General features: G+C 33.4%; 2 protein-coding genes across 2 annotated transcripts; one reads left to right on the forward strand and one right to left on the reverse strand.

Moving 5' to 3' along the window:
* The first annotated feature begins 6,133 nt into the window (after positions 1 to 6,133).
* LOC108484163 (60S ribosomal protein L31) lies at positions 6,134 to 7,679 on the forward strand. The gene is made up of 3 exons (XM_017787853.2): positions 6,134 to 6,292; positions 6,423 to 6,533; positions 7,214 to 7,679. The coding sequence occupies exons 2-3, from the start codon at positions 6,451 to 6,453 to the stop codon at positions 7,494 to 7,496; spliced, it is 366 nt and encodes a 121-aa protein (XP_017643342.1). The 5' UTR covers positions 6,134 to 6,292; positions 6,423 to 6,450; the 3' UTR covers positions 7,497 to 7,679.
* On the reverse strand, positions 7,376 to 12,826 carry LOC108486595 (asparagine--tRNA ligase, cytoplasmic 1). The gene is made up of 6 exons (XM_017790727.2): positions 12,257 to 12,826; positions 11,397 to 11,987; positions 11,063 to 11,319; positions 10,800 to 10,929; positions 10,643 to 10,701; positions 7,376 to 10,509 (listed from the first exon to the last, which is right to left on the reverse strand). Exons 1-6 carry the CDS (start codon positions 12,743 to 12,745, stop codon positions 10,326 to 10,328), a joined length of 1,710 nt encoding a protein of 569 aa, XP_017646216.1. The 5' UTR covers positions 12,746 to 12,826; the 3' UTR covers positions 7,376 to 10,325.
* Positions 12,827 to 27,652: the final 14,826 nt, after the last annotated feature.

Below are 27,652 nucleotides of genomic sequence, written 5' to 3' on the forward strand. Positions count from 1 at the left end.
CTCTATCTCTCCAATGTTATCTCTGGGTCACAATGCCTAGCACATAATAAAAAAGGGTGAGCGCTCACAATCCTATGGCATGCCAATGATATCCAATTGTTTTAAGTGTTCACATTGCCAACATATCTATTTAATCACATTTTATTATACAATATAACTGGCTCGCATTACTGTTGAGCTCACACTTAGCATTTCAGAATAATATAATTTTGCACTAATAAAAAATCACAATATCATAAATCTCATAATTCACTTACTAGTTCGTGCATGCATAAATGTGCATTATCAATAAATTTTATATGTTATACAAATCTATATTATATTATTTATTTTTATATTTGTTTGCAAGCATTACATAACCATATATGAATATATATTACATATATAAATGTACCTATTTAATGACATTTGTCACTTCAAATTTTAGCATGCATTTAAAGTCTTATAAATGTATATATACTAAATAAAACAAAACTTATAGACATATATATTATATAATAAAACCCACACATAATATATAGACAGCCGCACTCATATATATTTTATATATATATAACACGCATATATATATGTATATTACCAACTCCCCCATTTATATATTATAAACACAACACGCATATATATGTATATTGCCAACTCCCCCAGTTAAAACTTATTTTCTTCCAATAAGCGAATTCGGAAAAATTTAAGGAATAACAACTATGAAAATAAGGGCTTTTGTTCGTAAAATTTATGAAAAATGTCGCCTAATCCGTGGGAGGGGACGAATTATCGTAATTTGTTTTAACCCGAGACATAAACAAAGACAAGGATAATCTTTCTATTCTAAAAAGAACTTCTGAAAGAAAAGAAACTAATCTTAAAGAAAGCGATAAACAAATAAAAATAGAAGATCTATTTTGACATGAAATGGATATATCCATATATCTCGACTTATCTTTATGAAATGATAAAATATGGCAAAACCTATACCAAAAGTTGGTTCACGAGGAATGGGCGCAGAGTGCACGAAAAAGTGCACGAGAATACCAAAAGGAGTTATTCATGTTCAAGCAAGTTTCAACAATACCATTGTTATTTATTACAGATGTACGGGTCGAGTAATCTTTTGGTCCTCCGCCGCACTTGTGGATTCAAGGGTACAAGAAGGGGACCCTTTTCTGCTCAAACCGCAGCAGGAAATGCTATTCGAGCAGTAGTAGACCAAGGTATGCAACGAGCGGAAGTTATGATAAAGGGTCCTGGTCTCGGAAGAGATGCAGACATTACGAGCTATTCGTAGAAGTGGTATACTATTAAGTTTCAGACGGATGTAACCCTATGCCACATAATGGCTGTAGACCCCCTAAAAAAAGACGTGTGTAGTTATATATATAACCTCCACTAATATTTATTGTACACAAAATAAAGGCCAATTATATATATTATAAATTCATGCATTTTGACTATTAAAATCACATAGTATATATACATAGCGATTCAACCAAAATTGCAAGGATTTGCACAAGGAAGAAGTCAAGGTTTGCATACCATAAATGGGGATTCACAAGTGTCATTTCAACTCTCTAGATCTCTTAATTAATGCTAAAATACAACATACAAATGCACTCACCTATAACTCATCACGGCTCTTCAAACTAGACAACTTTATGCTTGCCTTTATTCTGATTTGTTGAGGCTCTACTAATGTTTTCAACTTCGCACAAAGATATACATATTACTAAGCATTCAAAAACAATCTAGCTTACTCTCTTTATTTTCATACAACGGCTCTTCACTCACACATACTTATTTGACTTATTTTGGACAATCTATTTCGCTTAATTTCTTATTTTTAACTTAATTAAATCCTTAATTTCTACCTCCTAACCCCCTAAATTGTGCCTAATTATAGATCTAAATCTCTAACTTTGCTCAATTTCTTTAATTAATATTTTCTTCGGAAAAACATTGTTCATCCTCATTCTCAAAAGACAACCATTTAATTCATGCAGTTACTTAAAGATTTTGATAAATTGAATTTGTGAACCTCTTAATCTCGTTAAAAATACTACAAATCATTTTAAAAATATCTCTTAGCTCTTTATTATGAGATTCACCATTTTTATGCAAAAGATAGCTTTAAAACTATGGATCTTTAATTTTCTTGCTTAAAAAAACTTGTACATGCTAGTGACTAGACCTAAATTTAGGAGGATTGAATTCGTCAAGGAACATGTTTGTTGATGAGCAAGTGACAATGTTCTTATATATTATTGCTCATCATCTTAAAAATCGAGTTATCAAGCATCACTTTAATAGGTCCAGGGAAACCGTTAGTAGATCATTTCACAATGTTTTAAATGCTATCATACACTTACAAGATGTGTTATTTAAAAAGATAGAGTCAATTACAACTAATTCTACAGACCCAAGATAAAAATAGTTCAAGGTATTGGAGTGAGTTCCATATATAGCTTGTACATAATTTAGTTTGTTTAGATTTAAATATAGTATCCTAACTCCAAGTTTTATACATGTGATGTAGAATTGCTTAGGTGCTTTAGATGGAACCCACATCAAGATTAAGGTTCCAACAGTTGATAAACCTAGATATCGAACACGAAAAGGTGACATAGCAACAAATATGTTAGGTGTTTGTACATCTAATATGTATTTTGTTTATGTTCTTCCTGGTTGGGAAGGTTCTGTTGCTAATGGATGGGTTCTTCAAGATACCATTAGTAGGAGACATGGATTAAAAGTTCATCATGGTAAAGTGCATAATTGGAGGAATTTGAATTAATTTTTAAGATCATATTTTTTTTGGGGGAAATTAACCATGATAAATAGTTTTTTATAGGTTGTTATTATCTAGTTGACGCTGGATGCACAAACTGTGAGGGATTCTTTGCGCCTTTTAGAGGACAAAGATATCATTTGAATGAGTGGCGTCAGGGTTACCAGCCAAGTACTCCGGAAGAATTTTTCAATGTGAAACATGCTTCAACGCGTAATGTTATTGAAAGATGCTTTGGGTCATTAAAATTTAGATGGGGAATACTTGGGAGTCCATCATTTTATTCTATAAGGGTGCATAATAAAATCATTATTGCATGTTGTTTACTCTATAATTTTATTCAAACCTATATGAGTCTTGATCCTATTAAAGCAGAGTCCCGAGAAAGATTACCTAGTAATGTGATAGATAATGATGAAACGAATATCATAAATATTCATCGATCGGATGCATGGGCCACCTGGAGGATAGAACTAGCCAATCAAATGTTCGATGAATGGCAAGCATCTAGAAATTAATTAGGTTTAGGGTAAAAATAGTAAACATTAATTTGTTTATGCTATTTCATGTATCTAGTTTATGAAACTTTGGTGGTGTTTGAACTGTTTTTCCATATTGTATTAGACTTGTTGAATTATAATCTATTTTCTTTTTTCATCATGTGTTATAATTTTATAAAGTGTCGACTTTTTGATTCATAATATTGAATTTAATTTTAATTTGTATTTTTTCTTAAGATAATTATGTCAGGTTTTTCACGATTAAGTGTTTCTTCCTAAAATTCTCAATGAACCAAAAGGAAATAGGTTCCAGAAGAAGCTACGTTGGTTGCTTATATGGTTGACTTGCACAATGTTGAAACCTTAATGTAGATACGAGATTCAAAATCAGTTATTTAAATGAGTTGAAAAAAAATGTTAGAAAAAGTTTTACCCTATGCTATGTTAAAGGCTAAACCTAATCTTGAATGGAGGATTAGGATATTGAAAAGGGATTGGGCAATTGTTTATGACATGCTTAGTGGAAAAAACAATAATGAATTTGATTGGAACGAGCATAAGCAACTTGTTGCTAAAGATGTTGTGTGAAACTCATATATAAATGTAAGAATTATTTCAAGTCTTTATTATCTTGTTTTGACCAGACTTATATCTAATATGGATTCTTTATTTTTTATAGTCATAAAGAAGTCGGTCAATTCAAACATTGTAGTTTCCCTTATTATAACTAACTTACTACCATCTACGCAAAAGATCGAGCTACTGGGAAAGATACTTAAACAACTGTTGATATTATTGAAGAAATAGATGTTAAGGATGTAGCTACTACAAATATTCATGAAGAAATATATGATTTCCATGGATGCGAAGCTGATGTTTCTTTCGATGACATGGATCTTTCAGCTACACAACCGCAACCACCTATAAACCAAGGTGATTCCACATTTTCAAAAAAGAATAAAAAGATTTCTGATGCAGGTGATCATATTTCTTCTACTTCATTTATTGATGTTGCCACTTTATTGGCCGAAAACATACGGACCGTTGGCCTTAAAATCAATAGGAGCATTGCCTCCGAAGTGCTAATTCAACAAAACTTAGAAATGGTCATTCAAGAAAGTGCTCTAAAATTATACCCAACCTTATGTAAAGCAGAAGGTTTAATTGAGGATGAGCGCTATTGCGCGTTGAGTAAAATTCTAGACTATCCAACGCAAATGCTCTTTTTTTTAGTTTACCTTTTTCTATGCGATTGGAATGATTGAGAAGATTTCTTGCTGACCATTAAAAATCATGGTTGTGTTGGTGATGTTTTGGTAACTTTTTGTGTTTGTAATATTTGGATGGTATAATGACATGATAGAATGTCATTACAATGTTGTAACTTTTGATGTTGTAAAATTTAACATATAGATTATGACATATAAGCTAATGAAATCATGTAATTTTTGTTAATATATGAATATTATGTTTGGATATGAAATATAATTCTCAAGCTATTTATTACTTCTAATAAATTATTTTTATTTTAGAATAATTAAATTATTTGTTTCACTAATGATATTTTAACATATTAAATATGTATTGCGTTTAAAAATAATAAAGTAGATTATATATTGTTTTTATAATATTATATATTATGATTTTTAATTCATATTATAATAATTATATTAAAAATATTATTAAATTATATATTATTCTATTAAATTGTATTTAATAATAATTATGTTAAAATATAATTAAATTATTTATTATTATTTTATTAAATATAATTTTATTAAAATTTAATAATAATAACAATAATCATCTTCCTAAAAAATTCTACTAAAGGTACTTTGGTCATTTAAGTTTTTTTCCTTATATTATTACATCTATTCTATTCAACCAAATACAAGAATGTTATTACAGCTCTATTTCATTCCATTCAACCAAACAATTGAATTACTGATTACAGTTTCTATTCTATTACAACTTTATTTCATTACAACTCTACTCAATTACAGCCCTATTCTATTACAGTGAACCAAACGTACGCTTATATTCTTTACAAAATTTAATAATTCTTTAATATATTATTTATATTCCTTACCAAAATTATCAAATTTCCTCAAATAGACCTCGAGCTAGAATTATTTAAGTTTGAATTTTCTCGAGCTCTAATTTCTTTTCGGGCTCTAATAGTTAAGAAATTAGAATTTTTTTTGTATTCGAAAACTATTACCGACTTGGATCAACATGAACAAGCTTTCGAGTTCGGGCCTAGCTTTAGTGTTAGATTATATGTTTGGTATGTAAATGAATGAAACAAATCGAATTCGAAGTTGGATTTTATTTATTTTGGGTAAACTACACTTATGATCACTGTAAAATAGAGTTTGTTTTATTTCGGTCAGTTCAATTTTTTTCTCAATTTAGTCATTTTAAATAAAACAATTGTGCGAATTAGTCACTGTAGTTAAAATTTACATTTTGTTTTAACGGATTTCTAATGTGGCACATTAACACATTTAATGACTAACATGCTATTTTTTTGTTGACTTTTGACTAAAGTTTAGAGATCTTTTTATAAAGTTTTGGAAGAAAATATTTTAGACTTATTACAGGGAGACCCCTAATTTTTAGTCAAAAGTCAACAAAAATACCACGTGTCAGTCACTAAATATGTTGATATGCCACATTAGAAATCTGTTAAAAAAAAACATAAAATTTAACTGCAGTGATTCGCACACTTATTTTATTTAAAATAACTAAATTAAAAAAATAAATTAAAATAACCAAAATAAAATAGACCCTATTTTAAAGTGAACATTAGTGTTTTTAGGCCGCGAGACCATGGATTTAAGTGTCACAATGAAGGGCCAATAACATGGTCCATTAATATTCGGTGAAACGGCACCGCTTTGTTGAGCCGTATGCAAACTAGGGTTTTCTTATTTGTGCTTATTTTAACTTGAGCTCTTCCATTCTGTATCCTCTCTTCGGCGCGCTTCTGCTTTCCTTCAATCCAATCCAGGTCTCTTTCTCTTTCTCTCTCTCTCTCTCTCGCTCACCGTTTCCCTCCATCAGGTTCCCTAGAAAACCCAACGAGGTACTCTGAACTTAAGAAAGATCTCTAATACTTTTTGATTTTGAACTGAATGCAGGTAAGGGCTAAGGCAAGAGGGAGTGAAAATGGTTGAGAAAACAAGAGGAAGAAAGGAAGAGGTGGTGACCAGGGAGTACACCATCAACCTTCACAAGCGCCTCCATGGCTGGTAACTGATCTCTCCCTCACTAGCAAAAATGAATTTCTTTTCTTTGTTTCTTTTTTCCCCTTCTATTCTTACTATTGTGATCTTTGCTTGGCGGTTATTTTTTTTATTTTTGTTGTGAATTTTGCCTCTTTCTTTCGAAGTTATTTGCTTTACTTATTACTCTTTTCTATATTTTCTAATGTTAATTTGACTTCAATTGTTTGCTTTATTCACATTGTTAGTGAAAAGTAGTTTAAACTATTATACCAATGGATTTGGTTGGCTAAATAATGATTTTCATGGGTATAAGAAATGGCGCTATAGGGTTGAGCTTGTAAATGATAGTGAGGTTCATGATTCTCATTGTTTTTCCAATGTTTGGTACATGCCTTCAAGTGAAAACGGATAGCTTAAGGTGACACCACTGCAATTAAGTTAATTGTGCTTGGAAGTTGTATGAATGGATTTTGGTTATAGGAAAATAATGCTAGATTGAATGCCAAATATTACATATTTTAATATATGGCTTCTTGTTCTTTTGGCAGCCATAGCTTTATGGATAATCTAACTATGATTCTGTCTTTGGATTGGGTGGAATTTTAAGTTATTTCTGCAGCTGTGTATCACTTTTTTCTGGGAATATGTTTAACCTTATGGTATGTTTTTTTTTTTTTTAACTTCATGGTTATCTTGTAAAACAGCACATTCAAGAAGAAGGCTCCCAAGGCTATACAGGAGATCAGGAAGTTTGCAGAAAAAGCAATGGGGACAAAGGATGTGAGAGTCGATGTCAAGCTGAACAAACACATCTGGAGCCGAGGGATCCGAAGTGTTCCTAGAAGGATTAGGGTCCGCATTGCTCGCAAGAGAAATGATGATGAAGATGCAAAGGAAGAGCTCTACTCTCTAGTAACTGTTGCTGAAATCCCAGCTGAAGGATTGAAGGGTTTGGGCACTAAGGTCATTGACGATGATGATGAGTAATTTATTGATGTTTAGTTCTATGAAAAACTTGCATTTATTCACCAAGAAATTTACCCAGAGTTTTGGCTAGTGTTATATTTGTGACCTGTGAGACATCATTCTACGAATATTTTGGTTAATTGTTGTCAAGACTATTTAAGCTTGTTCCTTGTGCAATTGAAATTTCCGGCAGATTTTAGAGTATCGTGGTATTGAAGCTTAAGCTGCTATTATATTGTTATGAAGTAGGCCAGGTAAACCCTGTTTTCATTTGGCCATTACGGGACACTGTTGGGTTCCCAGCTTTTTGATGATAAGAACAAAATTACCAAGTCTAGGTCTTGGCATGAATATTGTCAAAGCCTTGTCACCATTCTCAATTGTATGTAAAACGGTAGATTAAATAAAAACAAACCTGGCATGTTAAGTCTTAAATTTGGAGCTTCTGTTCTTAGATTGCATATGTAGGTTTAGAATTTGATTTCTTGTATGCGTAAACCCCTTTTTTATCTCTAAATCATGAAGTCATCTACGACCCTTGTCTTTATCCCTAGACTGCACCCTTGTCTTTAAATCATGATCAGAACATATTTCTTACACTCGGGCTTTTCGATTAACTGGCATATTAGGTGTAACCATGACGGAAAGACCTTTTAAATACCTGGGATGTCAGATGGGACATATCCTTAACGGAAACAGTTCTTTCAATCCACCCTTGAACGCATTCAAATCAAACTCGCAGGAGGGAAAGCCAAACTCCTATCGCTGGGATGTTCCCCGTAAGTTGGTACTTATAAAAGCTACTTTGACATCCATACCAATTTATTCTTCATGTATCAAGGCCCAACAAAATATTATAGACAAAATACACCGAGTTATCAAAAACTTTTTGTTGGGGTCACAATTCCAATACAAAAAAAAAACTACAACTACGTAGCTGGAAACTTCTATGTCGTCCGAAAAGAGAAAGTGGACTAGCTAGCTATACCCCAAACAGAGCTTTTGAACGAAGCGCTTCTATGTAAGCAAGCATGGCGTATTCTCACATAACCACACTCCTTCGGCCAGGCACTACTGTCAAAATACTGCACCAACATCAACTTCCTTGAGGTTGGACCGAAACCAGTGGATTCTTGGACATGGAAGAGTATCCTAAAAGGCCGTGACATATGTTTACGAGGACTTAATATCTAAATCTGGTCAAGCCGCAATGTCTCTATCTGCGGCAACGGTCTAGCACTCCGGCAATACCAAAAACAGAAAATACCGAGAATTCCATTAACAGACATGCAAGATACAGAAAACAAACAGTGGCGTTCCCAGTTTATACAAGATCGACTGAGAGACAACTGGACCAATGAACTACATTAGAGAAGTTTCTCTTTAACCAAAAATGAGGACAGGTATGTATGGAAACATAGCTTCTCAGGTGAGTTCTCAGTAAAAGCTGCCTACAATATGCTAATCGAGGAAAACAACCCTGAACCCAATAACAGCCAGTTTCATATAAAATGGGAGGCTCTATGGCGCATTAATGTCCCACACAAGATACAACGAAACCCTATGGAAGTAATTTACCGTGTAATAACTAATCATAGTGAACACAATGGGGCCTTGCAAACAAAGGGCAAAACAAGGGTTGAAACAACAAATATTTGGAACCCCAATACATCAATTCAAGAGAGGTCTACTTCTACCTATCACCTAACATTATCGTTCACCTACAATCACCAATACTCAATATAGGGCGCAACAGCAGCCCTCACCGTTGAAAGCCCTCCTCCACTAATCTTTGCTATCTCCCTACAACATCTCGACCAAACCCACAGCAAATTAACATTGATCGGTCAAATTCTATGCCCGCTCCAACGGCTCCGAATTTCAGAATTTCAACATGTGTTATTTATCTCCCCAACAGGAAACGGCGCAAGTATTTCCTTGGCCAATGTCAAGTCCATTGGAAGACTCCCCAACAGATATAATACACTTGTAAAGAGGGATCCAAACACACGTACATGAGGAACGTCATCCACTCCAGGCACTGGTTAACAGGTTGGCGTATCGAGCAGCACACTCCGGGTTCTCAAAGCAATGGTCAACGTAACTTAGAACTACCATGTTTCATTTGTAGATTACCAAAAAGAAAAAAAGAAAAAAAAAACTGAAAAAAGGGCTGAGAAGAGAAATGAAGAGCTAGAAGAGGTGTCAAGATGTGATTTTCGTTCCACTGAGAATTACTGGTTAACAGGTCTTTGAAGAGCAGAGCTAAAGTTGCTTCTAATTCTAATCATGCTAAACAAGATAAATTCTGCTAAAAAATGAGCCTAGATGAGCTAGAATGCTGCTTAAATTGAGCATATATAAGATGTGTAAATATCTCCATTAGTAAGAAAGCAAGTATTGCTTTTATTTTTTTTTTTCTTCAAAAAAAAAAATTCCTGCCTTTTGAGCTCATTTTTTTTCTGATCTTTGTAAGAATTACAAAAGAAAACATACTACTTCCCATGGAAATCAGACAGTGTCTTGTTTCTAACTCAGGCTTCATATATTACTCAAGACGGTAGTTTTATCATTTAATTTGTTACTAAGATAAAACTGTAGGTTTTAGACATGAGGTAAAGAAGACGTATATATTATTGCATTAGATGATAACACTAACATCAATATATAACAAACATGTGGTGCTGTTAAGGATGAACAGAGAAAGAACAAAAATTAAGAAACAGTTATACTTTTACAATTCTTTTCAAAGTACGTAATATGATTGCCAATGCGCAAAAATTACTAAAACCCATGAGTATTAAACTGAAAATCAAGACCATTTTCTCACGTCATCTTAGAAAAATCCAATCAGAGATCAGCTCTTCCCGGATATCTTGGGAAGGGAATAACATCTCTAATGTTCTCAATGCCAGTGGCAAAGAGAACCATTCGTTCAAAGCCTAGCCCGAATCCACAATGTTTAACAGTTCCGTATCGCCGCAGGTCAAGATACCACTCATATGGCTCAAGAGGCAACCCCACCTCCAAAATTCTGCGAGGAATAGCAACAAACTCATGTTCATTATTATTTTCAATATCCAATGCCAATGATAAAACCATGACAGCTCAGCAGTACAAAACAAAAATACCATCATGGCATGAACCAGGGAAACACTCCTACATACCTTTCCCGAATGACCTCATAACGTTCTTCCCTTTGGCTTCCCCCGATTAGTTCTCCAACCTGAAATATTTGAAAAATATTAACTCGAAAACATGACAAAGCAAAAAGGTAAGATTGTAAATGAATATGTAATGACAGAATAGGAAGTAAATGCCGACCTTGGGCACAAGGACATCCATAGCAGCAACAGTCTTCAAGTCATCATTGAGCCTCATGTAGAATGCTTTTATTCCCTTTGGGTAGTTATAAACAATAACGGGCTTCTGAAATTTAACTTCAGTCAAGTATCTGCAAGGCCAACGCAAAATAGGATTTTAGCATCCACATAAAGCAGGTAGAAGAAACAATTAGAAAGACTTGCATACCTTTCATGCTCAACATTTAAAGCAGGTAGAAGAAATAATTAAAAAGACTTGCATACCTTTCATGCTCAGAAGCCAAATCAATCCCCCACTTCACTTCATTCTCAAATTTCTTACCACCTTTCACAGCTTCCTCTAAAAGCTCCACCGCTTCTGTGTATGATATCCGTACAAAGGGAATTGAAGCAACCATTCTCAACCGATCAATGCAACCTTTATCATAACTTTTAGCCATGAATTGCATATCGTCAAGGCATTTATCAAGCAACCAATTGCACATATACTTCACATAAGCCTCGGCACAGTTCATGTCATCCTGTAAAAGCATCCAATCTTTTCACTTAATTTTCTACATAGATGAAAGTAAAGGAGTACTATAAATGCCAGCCATACCTGTAGATCTGCAAATGCTATTTCAGGCTCTACCATCCAAAATTCTGCCAAATGCCTTGAAGTGTGAGAGTGTTCAGCCCGAAAAGTTGGCCCAAATGTATACACGTTACTAACAGCACAAGCATATGTTTCAACCTGCAGTTGCCCAGAAACTGTCAAAAAAGCTTGGCGGGCAAAGAAGTCTTGAGTGTAGTCAATCTTCCCATCCTTCTTGGGAATCCCAGGTTTCAATTTAGATCTCTCCTCCAGCTTAGAGAGATTCTCCTTTGCTTTGTTAAGTTCAGCCACAGAAGCAGTGATTTCCGATTTGCTTGCTTTGGCAGCTTTAAGCTGTTTAACAGCCTCTCCTCTCTCGCTCACAACTTGCCTAGCTGCTTCTATGTCAACCTCCGATGGAGGAGGGTTTTTAATCAGTTCCTTCTCCAGCTTTTCAGATTCACTAATCAAAGTTGTGACTTGAAACATCTCACCAGCACCCTCACAATCACTAGTAGTTAAAATTGGAGTGTGCACATAAAGGAAATTATGCTCTTGGAAGAATGAATGCGTAGCAAAGGCAAGTGCGTTCCTAATTCGAGCAATGGCTGCAATCTGAATCCACATATAATTACCAAGAATTACAAAATAACAAAACAAATAGCAAAATACCTATTGCACAGCATTAAAAGGTTCCTAAATTTACCAAATTTGGTTTCCAATTGAACTCAGCACTGTTCACTTGTCAGGAATATTAATAACTATACCTTCAATATTGTGTAGTAGTAGTAAAATTTTAAGCTTTTTTTTCAGGGAAATAGTATTATTTTTCAACGTTCCGTAAAAAGAAGGGATGAGCATTCAATTTGAGTAATGATTCATACCGTGTTGGTCCTAGCTCGAAGATGAAGATGATCTCTCAAAAATTCAAGCGTGAGCTTCGTTTTTGGAATCGGGTACTTAGCAGGATCCACCTCGCCTAAAGAAACCACTTTTTCGACCCGAAGCTCAATCTTCTGCCTCGTGCCTTCAGGTGGCACCTTCAATATCCCATCCACCACCACGCAGGTGCCGGTCGCCACCAGCTTGCTCAGAACAGCCAGTCCGGCGTCCACAATCACCTGCAAGTTCGCCGGGCTCGACCCATCATTCAATTCCAAGAAGGCGAAAGTTCCTTTCCCTTGCTCTCTCCCTGTCTTTACCCAACCACCGGCCCGGACTCGTTGCCCAGCAAGGCCAGCCCCGCCATCTGGCCGGCCCACGATGGAACGGATCAGGACACGGTCAGAAAATGCGTGTTTCTCAACGGTGTCAGTCAAGTTCAGCGCGGCGAGTTGGTCCGACGGCGGCGGCGCCTGATCTGTTTCCGCCATTGGATTTTTTGAGCGAGACAAAAATGAACGAGGAAAATGAGGGCCTTAGAGAAACTTAAGTGATATAAACCCTAAAACTAGACTTTATATGTAATCAGGAGCGATCTGTTGCAGCCAAGACTACATTAATTTCAATGTACTCCAATGGGGCAGGGTCACAATGTCTTTTTAGTACACGTGTGTCTTTTTAATTGGTGCATAATGAATCCCACGGAATCTTTTGCGTCTGAAACTGACGAAAAAACTACCAAGGATTCAGAGAGCGCGTTATTTTAAGGTGGAATCCTGTTTTCATGCTGGCGCTGCTACAATCATACTTCGTCCAAAAACTTGTTTTTTTAATTAATTTCACTTTTAATTCTTTATTATAAAAAGTAAAAAAAAAAAAAAAAACAGATTTAACTTCTTTATAGTAAAATGTAAATATGGCAAATAAACAATTTGCTTGTCTCATAATTATTTTTTCATTAGTTTATCGATCTGCGCATGCATGAGTTAATATTATATATAAAATTTGATATGCTAGCTTATTCAATTATGTTAAATTCTAAGTTTAGTGATAACAATGAGATGTAATGTAATGATCTATTAGAGGGAATGTTTTCTTGAGTATGATGCATTAGAGAGAATGCTTTCTTGAGTTTTAACTGTGTTAGCAATCATAAAATATTAGAAATCTTATTACATACGTATACATGCATATAAACCAACAATTTTAAGCTTATTTGAGTTAGCAATGACTAATCTTTTTTACATTCCAATTTGTTAATATCACTATTTTCATCTTTTACTGTTATCGTGTCTTGTTATCTCTCTCTCATCGACAACTTTAGTTTGCTTCTGTTTACTTTGCTATTTGCTTCAGTTTTTCTTTATGGTTACTTGTTTTTCTATACGGTTCTTGGGTTTCTCTATTACAATGACCATTACAGATTTCAATGGAAGAGGTGAAGAGCCTATCACTGTAACATCCCGAAATAGGGCCTAAACGGAACAGTGGTTGCGAAACCATAAATCCGAGGTAGAATGTAACGGCCTAATTTTCAGTGGTGTCAAAAATGGTGATTTGAGATCACTAAATCGGACAAATAAGATTGAACAAGATACTAACTTAATATTTATGAGTCAAGTAAGAATTTAGAAGAATTTGTGAAATGGTGAAATTAGTGAATTAAAATAATTTATTAGGTCAGACGGGTCAAAAACGAGGTATCTAGACCTCGAATTTGAAAATCGAGCTATAAATATTTTTATAAATATTTATGAAGTGTCATTGAGTTATTATTAAAGTTTCGTTAGAAAATTTTGATGTTTGGATAGCTAATTAATTAAAAGGACTAAATCGAAAATAGCTCAAAATTTGTTAAATTGTGAGTAAATAGCTTAAGTATTTAAAAAGATAGATTTAAAGAACAATTAGACCCAAAGGTTAATGGCTGGACGGTTTGGGTATGAAATAAGCAAGAAAACAATGTGAACAAGAGACAAAATTGGAATTAGCATAAAAGTTAATAGTTAAAAAATGATGTAATTGAAAATCTAGACATTTCTTCATCTTTCTCAGCCGTAAACGCCGTAGCAGGTCTCCTATGCTGGTTTTTCATATTTTTGCACCATGTAAGTTCAATTTTACTATTTTTTAGTAATTTTATGTTTTTGTGACTTTTACAATTAGGTCCAATCATCTAATTCATTAGTTTTGATTTGGTGGGTGAAATTGGAAGTTACCCTGGCTGAGTAAGGGTAGTTTATGATGAATTATTATGAAATTGAAGTTCTAATTTCATATTAAGGTTGTTTTATTAAGTCATTTTGATAGAAAATGGTATTTAGGACCTAATTGTGAGCAAAATTGTGAATTAGATGTTGGTGTTGAAATTCAGAATATCAAAGGCTGTGAAATAGTTTATAATGATAAAATAGAAGTGTTAATTTAGAAAAAAAATTAGTTCAATTGATGGGTGAATTGAGCAGGGACTAAATTGTAAAAAAACTGTAAATTTTGGGGTAAAAGTGCAATTTCAAAATTTGAACAGCATAAATTGTGAATTGAAATAGAAATCAAATAAATGCTAATGAGTAGAAATATTTTATATTATAGATCAAGAATCCAAAGAAGAACGAGGAAAAGAAAAAGTAAAGGACTAAATTGTAAGGTTTAGTCACATTTTGTATCAAGGTAAGTTTACAGTAAATAAATGCAATATTCTTTTATTTACATTATTATTGTCAATTTCCAGCATTTATATATTTATGTTATGAGAATATTTAAAGTCGAATTAAAGGCGAAGTAACAGAGAAAAAGCATCGAAGCCCCGTTTGAACCTTAGGAATGTTAGGATATTGGGGTTGACAGACGAGACAGACAAAATGAGCCATGTAAGTCCATATCAGATATATGGCTTTGGAGACAGGAATGAGCCATGTAAGCCCATAATATATATATATATATATATATATATGGCATTGGAGACAGAATAATTCATGTAAGTCCATGTCGAAGACATGGCATTGGCGAGATATTGATAGAGCGTGAACGACCCTAGTATCCTTAGTATTCCGAGTGGTTCAACGGGTCATTGTACACGTTAAATTGCAGTGAATTATCAGCAAAAGGGAAGGTAGATTATATTTATGAATAGTGAAAGGTCGTAAGAAAGAAGGTAAGTGAGTAAAGAAGAAGGTAGAAAATGAGAAGTAAAGGAAGTTTATGAGGCTAGGTGACATTATGTATATTTATTCAACATGTTGAATGTTGTAATTTATTTGCTTGTAAGCTTACTAAGCCTAGTGCTTACTCTCTTTATTTTCTTTTTCTTATAGTTTTATCAAGCCACTCGGGGATCAAGGAAACGCTTGAGACCGATCACACTATCGAAGAAACCACATTGGTATAGTTAAACGTTTCGCTTTTGTGTATGGCATGTATAGGAACTTGGTTTCTTTTAATATGATATGATCAATGAATGATGTGTAAATACTTTCTAGTGATTAACTAATAGAATGGCTGATGATATACATGTTTAATAGTATGTATGATTAAGTAGTAACTATCACATGAAAACTATGAAAATGTGAAAGTAACTTAAAACAGATTCAAGTATCGAAATAACGTGATTTTGAAAAATCACAAGAAATTGTAGAGACATGGGTTGATGGTGAATAATATATGAAATTAAAGCTCATTGTGTCTATTTTCATATGGAATAATCAAAACAGGCAAAGGTTTTGTATTTTATAAGATATCTGGGTTTTAGTGAAATAGGGCCAGAGCGATTTCTGGATCCCCTGTTCCAACTTTAGAAATTCACCATAAATTTTACAAAAATAATTAGGTGGTGTACTTTATATGTTTAGAATCCTTATTGAATCTAGTTTTAATGGAAACAAGCGGTATAGTCATATGAATTTTGTACAGAGAGAAAAGTGGTTCGTAGTAAGTAGAGGCTAGTGTAGTCGAATTCTGAAACAGGGATAACTTTAACTAATAAACTGTACTAATTGGCTAAGTAAAAAATTCTAGAAAAAAATAAATAGATAGATATATGAGTCTAGTTTCAGGAAAAAATTACGGATCTTAATTTTGAGTTTTGAAACTCAAGAAATGAATTTTTAAGCAACCATGACGCAGAAAATAGTTTATTCCGAAAATTAAAATAAGTGATTTAGAGTTGTTTAAAAGGTAAGATAAGTTTAGTAACACCTCAAGCTTGACTCCCGTAACGGTTTCGGGCGTGGGGGCATTACAATCACCATGGACTACAATAATCCAATGTAGCTGCATCCTTCAGATACACCAGACACATAGTTGGTTCTGCATAAGCTAATGGGTCATGAAAATTATTCCATTTTGAGCCAATCCATGCGAATTGCATTGTTGGCCAAGAATAAGCTTGATTTTGTTGATAGAGAATTGATGCAACCAATTTTTCAATCACAATGTGATCGTTGCAATGCGATTGTTCTTTCATGGATCTTGAACAATGTTAATATCGATCTGTCCATTGGAGTCGTGTTTGCAACCAATATTGTCCAAGTATAGAAAGACCTTAAGGAATGTTACGATAAGGCCAATGGGTCACATATATTCCTTCTTCATTGGGAGATTGCTCCACATATTCAAGGTACTACCTCCATCTCTAATTTCTTTACTCGATTAAAGTTGCTTTGGGATGAGTATAATGCCTTGGTGCCAGTTTCTTCATGTAATTGTGAAATGTCCTCAAGATTTTAGAGCATGTTCAACAATAGAGATTGTTTCAATTTCTCATGAGCTTGAATGATCATTATACTGCTATTTGTAGTCACATTTTTCTTATGCAACCATTACCTGCGGTAAATCTTGCATACTCTATGATGATTTAAGAAGAATCCCAACGGCAACATACTTCAGGAGTTTCCTTTAATGACCCAATAGTCTTGTATTCTTCAAACATTCAACAACAATCTAAAAAAAAAAAAGGTTTAATGGAATATGTTATCATTGTAAGGTAAATGGGCATAAACGAGAATCTTGCTACAAGTTGATTGGATTTCCTCCAGACTTCAAATTCACTAAACGCAAGTCAAATACTTCAATGGAAAATTAGGTTGGCTCAAACAAATCGTCAACTGAAACTTCTATTGCTACAAATTCTCTACCTTCAGCCTCGATATTCACCTAAGAGTAGTACCAACCAATTTTAAATCTCTTGAGTAATGATTTGAAGCCAGTAGATAATTCGAATGTAGGTGCTACACATATGGTAGGTATGGTTTCTACACTGTCTTCCTTCTAGTAGATTTTGGATATTAGAGCTACAAACCATATGATATCTGATGAACGATACCTGGAATCTTTGATTTCATGTGCTTCAATCTCATTGTTTGTTCAATTGCCTAATAGAAAGCCGGTACCAATTGTTAACAATGGTTTATACACTTTATTTCCCTTTGCCAAGCTTACTAATGTTTTTTATGTCCTAGATTTCAATTTTAATTTGCTTTCTATTTCAAATTTAACCCGATACTTACATTGTTTTGTTTCTTTTTCCCTTCATTTTTGCCTTCTTCAAGACCTCTACAGTAGACAAGTGAAAGCAATTGGTTGAGCAACATGGTTTCTACATTATCTTTCCACCACATTCTCCAAATTCTCTTCAACAACATAAACTTTCTATTACACCACCGGTTTCATCTTTGGCCACACAAGATTCTTCATTTCTTTGGCATGCTCATCTTGGACATGCTTCCATTTCCAAAATCAATAAATTAGATAATGTTCCATGTAATGTTTCAAAAAAAAAGTGTATTTCTCAATGTCATATTTGCCATTTAGCTAAACAAATACGACTTTTATTTACTATAATTCATACACGAGCTATTGCACCTTTTGATTTGGTATATCTCAATTTATGGGTTCCTTACAAAATTTTAACCCATTTGGGACATCAATTCTTTCTTACTATTGTCGATGATTTTTCAAGAATGACCTGGACTTTTATTCTCAAGCTTAAAAGTGATACTATTGTTATCTTAAAACAGTTTATTGCTCTTGTTAATACTCAATTTTCTTTGTCTACTAAAGATTTTTGCTGTGATAATGGGACGAAGTTTTTTAATTCCAAGTTTAAGCTGTTGTTTGCTCAATGGGGATTGTAGATCAAAGTTCATGTGTCCAAACACTACAACAAAATGAATTCGTTGAACGTAAACATCGTCACCTTTTGGAAATAGCTCGAGCTCTTAAATTTCAGTCAAATGTACCAACTAAATTTTGGTATGAGTGTGTGTTGGCAGCTTGTTACTTAATACATCAATTGCAACTTTTTTTCTTGATTGGAAAACTTCTTTTGAAAAACTATATCATAAACCAGCTTAATTATCTCATTAACGGGTGTTTGGTTGTCTTTGTTATGAAAAAAATTTAATCCCATCGAATAATTTTCCCCTCGGTCATTACCATTGGTTTTCATAAGTTATTCAATGGTTTAGAAGGGTTATATTTTGTATAATTTGGAAACAATTTTTTTTTTGTAAGTTGAGATGTCTATTTTATGAGGTTGCATTTCCTTTTAAATTTGATCTATCTCATCAATCCTTATTTCCTCCTAACATGTCCTATCCTTGCTTGGACAATGAGTTTCTTACCTTCGCTCCTCTTGATCAAAATATATTAGCTCCACCAACCCCACATGTGTCTTGACTGACCTCTAATTGTCAAATGACCTTATATTTTCTTCAATCGGTCGTTGTAGCCATTCATTGTACCTTCACTCCTTCCATTACCCACTGTGTTTTCCATTCCATACTCTACGATTATCTAAGCCTCCAACCTGGATACAAGATTATGCTTGCTTTTCTCATTCAGCTTCTTCCTCTCCACTTCAGGTAGGTCACTTCTTTTATTTCTTATCATCATTTGCTTTCTCGTAACATTTCCTTTGTTGCTTCCATTTCCCACATACCTGAACCTTGAAATTATGTTGAAGCTATGCAGCAAGAGATTCGGGCCTTAGAATCAAATACCATTTAGGATGTAGTTCCTTTACGCCTGGTATGTAACACCCCCTACCCGTATTCCGAGCCTAGAATAGGGTATGATGCATTACCAAACTTAATATGATCAATCATGTAAAAAAATCAGCCATAAAATTTTTTCTAAATTAAAAACTTTCATACATATGTTTAACGTCCCTTATATGGGCCTACGGGGCCCAAAACATACATTCAGGGTGGTTCGGGACCAAACCGTAAACATATGAAACTTTTGCAACACTTAGAAAATTTTCACACTTTGGAGAGTCACACGCTCGTGTTTTTAACCCGTGTAACTCTCTGCTTATAACTTCATCACCCTTGTCACCGTGACACTTCATATAAATAACAAGAAACGTGTATGGGCTTAATTCTCATTCAATTTCTCATATATATATACATAACTTCACGTTATGTAATCATACAACATATATCAGCCATATCTCCGTAATCTAAATATATTTTCATAACAACTTATCTTGATTTCAGACTATTTCATATTTAAGCTTAAATAACCAAAGTATTTGAAATATCATATTTATGCAAATAGTACACATGAGGTATATAATTCTATAATTATGAATAAACACATTTATCAAACATTTTCCATATTCATATATCAATGTCTCATGTCTCCATATATCAATAACCGTCATTTTCATGAATTCCGAGTTCAATTTCATAATTATTTGTCTCGTGTTCAATTTATTCCATATCGGAATTTTATTCATTAAAACATTTGAATTATCAATACATATGGACACTACATTCAAGATGAACAATTATATAATCACAAATGAATTCATTTATCAACCAAGTTCTATACTCGTATCTTATCAACTCGTACTTCCTTGTATCACATAATTCCATGTAACACTTACCAAACTTTGTCAAATTAGTGAACGTCTTACGGAATTGAGTACTTCGTTTTCTCGATGCCATAGTTCAACTATGGTCTTACACATCTTCACATAATGATGCCATAGCCCAGCTATGGTCTTACACATATTCATATATCGATGCCATAGCCTAGCTATGGTCTTACACGAATCACATATCTCACTGATTCCATATCCCAGATATGGTCTTATACAGTAGCATATATCACATCGATGCCATATCCCAGATATGGTCTTATACGGAAATCACTTGTCACTTGTAGTAGAAGCTACCACTATTCACTGATTAGGTAGCCGGAGCTACCATTTTTCACTGATCAGGTAGCCGGAGCTACCACTTTTCACTGATCAGGTAGCCGGAACTACCACTTTTCACTGATCAGGTAGCAGAAGCTACCACTTTTCACTGATCAGGTAGCTGAAGCTACCACTTTTCACTTGTCATTTGTCATTGATCAGATAAGTGTAGCCGAAGCTATCACTTATCACTTGTTGCCATGGTCCAACCATGGTCTTTTCCTTCAATTCATCTTGTCACTGAACTGAAACGCTCAATTTGATCATTTATTCAATTTTCATGCTTTTACATTATTCACGATTTTATCATCAATACATATGAAATAATACATCATGAAATTCATAAAATTAACAAATAATCACTAAAATTTAGCTATATAAACTCACAAGTTCAATTTTTGTATTATAACGATAATTATAATTTCATAATAAATATACCAAATAAAACATTATATCATTTCTAATCCAACACTTATCGATTATAATCGGGCATGAATCAATTTATACACGAGTCATTCATATATTTTTGTATATTTTTGTATATTTTCCTCCTCCTCCTCTCCATCCACATCCTTAGTATAAACAACACACTTGTAGGTAACATTATCCATAATTTTCACTATCTACTTATGTGAATATTCAAGCTGTCCATCTGTGTCATAGTTCACTAAATTATTTTTATCTTGAGCTACAGAACTCCAAATTAAGATCCATAAATTTTCCCAGAAACTAGACTCATATGTATTCTTACCATAAACATTTCATAATTTTTGGTTGGGCCAATTAATACAGTTTATTCATTGAAGTCTCCCCTGTTCTGCTGTCTGACAGTTCCGACCCTTCTTCACTAAAAATTAATTATCTTCTCGTACAAGATTCGAATGATGTCCTCGTTTGTTTCTCTTGAAAGTAGACTTATTCAGGATTCTAAACATATAAATTTAAGCCTCTAATTATTTTTATCCAATTTTTGATGATTTTCCAAATTCAGAACAGGGGAATCCGAAATCATTCTGACCTTGTCTCACAAAAGTTATTGTATCTCATGATTTACAATTCCATTGCTTACATAATTTCTTTTATAAGAAACTAGACTCAATAAGCTTTAATTTCATATTTTATTCATCCTATAATTAAATTTCTACAATTTTTGGTGATTTTTCAAAGTTAAACTACTGCTACTGCCCAAAACAGTTTTAATGCAAAATGTTGATTTCCATTTTACCCCAAATTTCACAATTTATACAATTCACTCCTTGCTCAATTAACCCCTCAATTAAGATAATTTTCTCAATTAATACTTTTTCTAGACATTATAAGTTATTTCATAACTATTTAAATTTATAATTTCCACAGAAAACTCTAACTTCAAACTCTTTTACAATTAGGTCCCAAACATTCACTTTCTATTCAATTCTTTCAATAAAATCAGAATATAAGCAATTTAAAGCTCTAATTCCATGCCAAATCATCATATACTTCCAGCACTCATCCATAACAACTTCAAAAATTAGACATGGAATAAAAAACTAATGAAATAGTAAGTTGGACCCAATTGTAAAAGTCCAAAAACATAAAAATTTCAAGGAGAAAGCAAGAATTAAACTTACATGAAGCTAAAGTATGAAAACCAGCTTGAACCCTCCTCCATGGCTGTTTTTCAGCTGATGAATATGAAGAGAAATGAAGAGAATTCTAGATATTGCAATTTAGTCCCATTTTTATTTAGCTAATTTTGACAATTTTCCAATTTTGCCCTTATTTCACCCATTTCCTGATTTTTCTCAGCTATTGCCGCCCAAAATATCTCATTTGGGCTTATTTGAACTTTAGGTCCTTACTCATTTGACAATTGAGCTAGTTAATCCTTTTAGCAACTTTTACACCCTTTTCAATTTAGTCCTTTTTATTTAATTAACCACCCAAACGTCAAAATTTTCTGACTAAATTTTATTACTACCTCACCAACACTCCATAAATATTTCTAAAAATATTTATGGTTCGATTTATGAAGTCAAGGTCTCGATACCTCATTCTCGACCCAATTTACCTAATTAATTCTTTTAAATCACCAAATTCATTAATTCAAAAATGCTTTTATATTCACATTTGACTCATAGGTATTAATTTATTAAATTTTCAACTCACCCTTCGGATTTAGTGATCTCAAATTTCTATTCCCGATACCACTGAAAATTAGGCTGTTACATGGTAAAATACCTATTGGTTGCAAATGGGTCTTGAAAGTCAAGTATAATGCTAATGGTTCGATTGAATGGTTCAAAGCTCATCTTTTTGGTCAGGGGTTTACTCAGCAAGAGGGTATTGATTACCATGACATATTTTTTCCGATTGCCAAATAAGTCACAATGCATATTGTCATTGCCCTTCTTGCCCAACACGGATGGTCATTGTTTCAAATGGATATTTATAATGCTTTTTTACAATGTGATTTACATGAAGAAGTTTACATGTTTCTTCCTCTCAGTTTTTGCATTCATGGGGAGACTCGGGTTTGTTGACTGCGAAAATTACTTTATGGATTGAAGCAAGTATCAAGACAGTGGAACATGAAGTTTATAGAGGCTCGTTTACTTAATGGTTATTCACAAACTAAGCATGACTATTCTCTTTTTACTAATAGTCGATGATCGAATTGTTATCATGGTTATATATGTTGATGACTAAGTGATAATTGGAATGATGGGGAGCTTATTGATGAGTTGAAACAAGTATTACTTCAGAGTTTCAAGATGAAAGATTTCGGAGAACTTAAATATTTTTTCAGTATTGAAATTTTTCAGTTAGAGAGTATGATTGTAATATACCAAATAAAGTATTCTCTTAAACTAATTTCAGATATGGACCTCACTGGAAGGAATGTAGTTGTTATCCCTTTAGAACAAAATCAGAAGTTAGCTTCCATTGAATACAATGAAACAGTCCAAGTAAATCATGATGATAAATGTTATCATATGTGCAAATGTGTCAATAACTTATTGGGAGATTGTTCTACTTGACTCACACAAGTCCGGATATTGCTTTTGCAGTTCAACACCTAAGTCAGTACATGCAATGACCAAAAAAGTAACACTACAAGGCAACATTATGAATAGTAAGATATATGAAGAAAGATCTCAGTAGAGGGTTGTTCTTTCTAATAAATGGGTCCTTACAATTAATAGCATATTATGACTCAGATTGGGTATATTGTCCAATATCGAGAAAGCCAGTAACAGGATATTGTGTGAAAATGGGAGAATAATTGATCTTATGGAAGTAAAAAAAAAAATACACCATCTCAAGGTCATTAGCAGAATACAGAAGCATGGCCTTGACAATATTTGAAATTGTATGGTTAAGAGGGTTATTGGACGAGCTTGGAGTTAAAGATAAGGAGCTAGCCACGTTATAAAAGTTTTCAAGAGAGCTTTTAATAAAACCGTTCTATTATTATTAACTCAAGAACTGAACTTAAATAGAGAAAAGAGTCCTAATCCTAATTGGGTAAATAATTCCCTTATTCTAATAAAATACTAAAAGATAAAATAAAATATTCCTAGAATATGAATAAAACTTATCTACCTAAATAAGATTTATCTACCTAAATAAATTTAAAATATATACATATTTCAACACCCTCCCTCAAGTTGGTGCATATATATCAATCATGCCCAACTTGCTTACAAGAAAATCAAAACTTGTCTCAGAGAGCCCTTTGGTGAGTATGTTAGCAATCTGTTGTTTTGAAGGAACAAACGTCATGTACACTTGGCCTTCTTCAATCTTCTCCTTGATAAAGTGTCTATCAATCTCAACATGTTTAGTTCTGTCATTGTAGCTTTACTATCACAGTACAACTTCATTGGTGAAGTTATTGGTCTTCCCAGCTCTTCCATAATTCTTTTTGACCACATCATTTCACAAATTCCTTGAGCCTTTGATCTAAACACAGCCTTTACACTACTTCTTGTTACGATACTTTGTTTTTTGCTCTCTGTTCGGATTTCTTGAAGAATAAACCCTTTCCAGGTGAACTCTTCATGTATCTTAGAGTTTGAAACACTACTTCTTCATGTTCCTCCATTGGGGAGTGCATAAATTGACTTACTAACCTCACTGCAAAAGCTATGTTTGGCCTTGTATGTGATAAGTAAATTAACTTACCAACTAATCTTTGGTACTGCCCTTTATCAACTAATCGACCTTCTTTATTTCTGAATTTTACATTTGGATCAATTGGTGTGTTAGTTGGGTGGCAACCACTCATTCTAGCCTCTTTTAAAATATCAATCACATATTTTTTCTGAGAGACCACAAGACCCTTCTTTGATCGAGCAACTTCCATTCCAAGAAAGTATTTCAAAGGACCCAAGTATTTGATCTCAAACTCCAATGCTAGATGCTCCTTGAGATGTCTTATTTCATTTATATCATCTCCTGTAAGAATGATATCATCGACATTAACTATAATAATTGCTATTCTATCTTTTTGTGAATATCGATAGAACATTATGTGATCAGCTTGCCTTTGTGAGTAACCTTATTTTTTAACGACTTGAGTGAACCATTCAAACCAAGCTCGAGAAGACTGCTTTAGACCATACAAATGTTTCTTGAGTTTACATACTCGAGTTCCAAATTTTTCTTCAAAACCTAGAGGAGGATCCATGTAAACTTTTTCTTCAAGTTTCCCATTTAGGAAAGCATTCTTCACATCTAGTTGTTGTAAAGACCAATCAAGATTAACAAGAATTGATAAAAGAATTCTAACGGAATTTAATTTGGCTACTGGAGCAAATGTTTCAAGATAACATATCCCATATGTTTGAGTGTACCCTTTAGCTACCAACCGAGCTTTGTACCTATCTAAAGATCCATCTGGTTTGAATTTGGTTGTGAACACCCATTTACAGCCCACTATTTTTTTCTTACAAGTAATTCTATTGTTTCCCATGTACTTGTCTTTTCAAGAGTACGCATCTCCTCTAAAATAGCCTCCTTCTACTCAGGAACCTGTAAAGCATCTTTCATATTTTTGGGTATTTTTACAGATCGAGACACAAAATAAAGGTTGAGAATGTCGAAGATAAGGCTTTATAGGATACAAAGTTAGACATGGGATATTTGACAATACTTCTAACACCTTTTCTTTTGGCAATTGGAATATCTAAATCAGAAAATTCGTTGGCAGGATTATAGCTTTACTTAGACTTTTGACAGAATCTTGCGGGTCGGATTCTTGGTAATGAATCTGGTGGATTCCACTTTCTTGATTTTGATTTCTTCTTGAGTAAACAATTAACTCCTTTGTTTGTTCTTTATTCTCATGATTAGACTCCACACCTTTATACTCCTTTTCATTAACATTAAAATCATTAATTTCTGTGTTAATCATAAATTCGCCTTCCCCCTTATTAGAATCCCATTGTTATATATTCCTAGTCTTTTCTTGATCAATTATAGAATATTCCTTCCTATAATTCCCTTCCTGAAGATTAAAATCAAAATAAGATTGCGTTTTAATAAATGTGACATCTATGGTAACAATAATCTTCCTATCAATTGGATCATAACATTTGTAACCCTTTTTATTAAAAGCATAGCCAATAAAGACACATTTTTTTGCTTTAGGATCTAGTTTACCTTGTTGTGAAGATGAACAAAAACACTACACCCAAAAACTCGAAGGGATAAATCTGTGATCAATTTAAAGTTAGGAAAGTTATCTTTAAAGAGATGAAAATGAGTTCTATAGTTTAGAGTTTTACTGGGCATTCTATTAATAAGATATATAGTTGTTAACAAGGCTTTGCCCCAAAGATAACGTGGTACCTGAATAGTGAACATCTAGGTTCTAGTTACTTCGAAAAGATGTCGATTTTTTCTTTCTGCAATCCCATTTTTTGTGGTGTATTTGTATAAGAACATTGGTGACTATTTCATATTTGATTAAGAAAACACCTAATTGGTCACTAAAACATTCCCCACCATCATCACTTTAAAATACTTCTATTTTCACACTAAATTGTGTTTTCACCATAGCATAAAAAGACTGAAACACAATTTTAACTTTAGACTTAAATTTTAATAAAAACACCCAAAAAATACGAGTATGATCGTCAATAAATGTAACAAACCAATGTTTTCCTGAAAAAGTCGAGACTCTTGAAGGTCTCCAAACATCACTATGAATTAACGAAAAAGGTTTGGAGGCTTTATATTTTTGAGATGGAAAGAATGACTGATGATGTTTAGCCAATTCACAAAATTCACAATGATATGAAGAATGAGTTTTATTTTTAAATAGATTAGGTAACAAATATCTTAAATAGTAAAAATTAGGATGTCCAAGCTTATAATGCCAAATCATAACCTTATCACAATCAGAAGCAGAATTTAAATATAAAATAGTTGTTGGTTGACTTAGATGATCGTCTTCAAGAAAGTAAATTCCACCAAATTCTTTAGCATTGCCAATCATCCTCCCCGAGACCATGTCTTGAAATTTACACATAGAGGAGTCAAATATAACGTAACAATTCGAGGACTAGGATAATTTACTAACCGATATGTAAAACCAAGGAAGATAAAATTTTAACAGTGCTTTTCCCGGCTATTGCCGAGAAAGACCCATCTGCTACTTTGATCTTTTTGTTTTATGCGCAAGATGTGTAAGTTGAAAAAAGAAAATGACTACTAGTCATGTGATCATTAGCTCCAGAATCAACAATCTACGTGCTTGTTTTATAAGGCTTGACACTAAAAAACAGAAAAATCAGTACCTGATTAGGCAAAAGAGGAATAAGGATTATTGGATGAGTTAGGAATAAAAGAATCCATCCAAAACTGTAGCGATTGAAAAAACTTGTGTAAATGCTCTAATTGTTGAAAAAACTTGTGTAAATGCTCTAATTGTTCCTTAGTGAATGGAGTCCCTTCTAAAGAACTTGGCCCTCATAATTTCCATTAATTATTTGGAAAGCTCTGCTATCCCCTGATTGTGAACCACGACCATTGCCACTCTTTTTTTTTTCCATTTGTCGATTTTCTATGAAGCTTTCAACACGTTTCTCGAGTGTGCCAATATTTTTTGCAGTGATTGCACCAAGGTTTTTTCCTTTTTTCACTATCATCATTATTTTTAATAGTTACAAGAGTAGAATTATCATCATTAGCTTCAAACCCTGGCCTT

Source organism: Gossypium arboreum, chromosome 6, assembly GCF_025698485.1.
Source record: "Gossypium arboreum isolate Shixiya-1 chromosome 6, ASM2569848v2, whole genome shotgun sequence".
NCBI classification, from domain to species: domain Eukaryota; kingdom Viridiplantae; phylum Streptophyta; class Magnoliopsida; order Malvales; family Malvaceae; genus Gossypium; species Gossypium arboreum.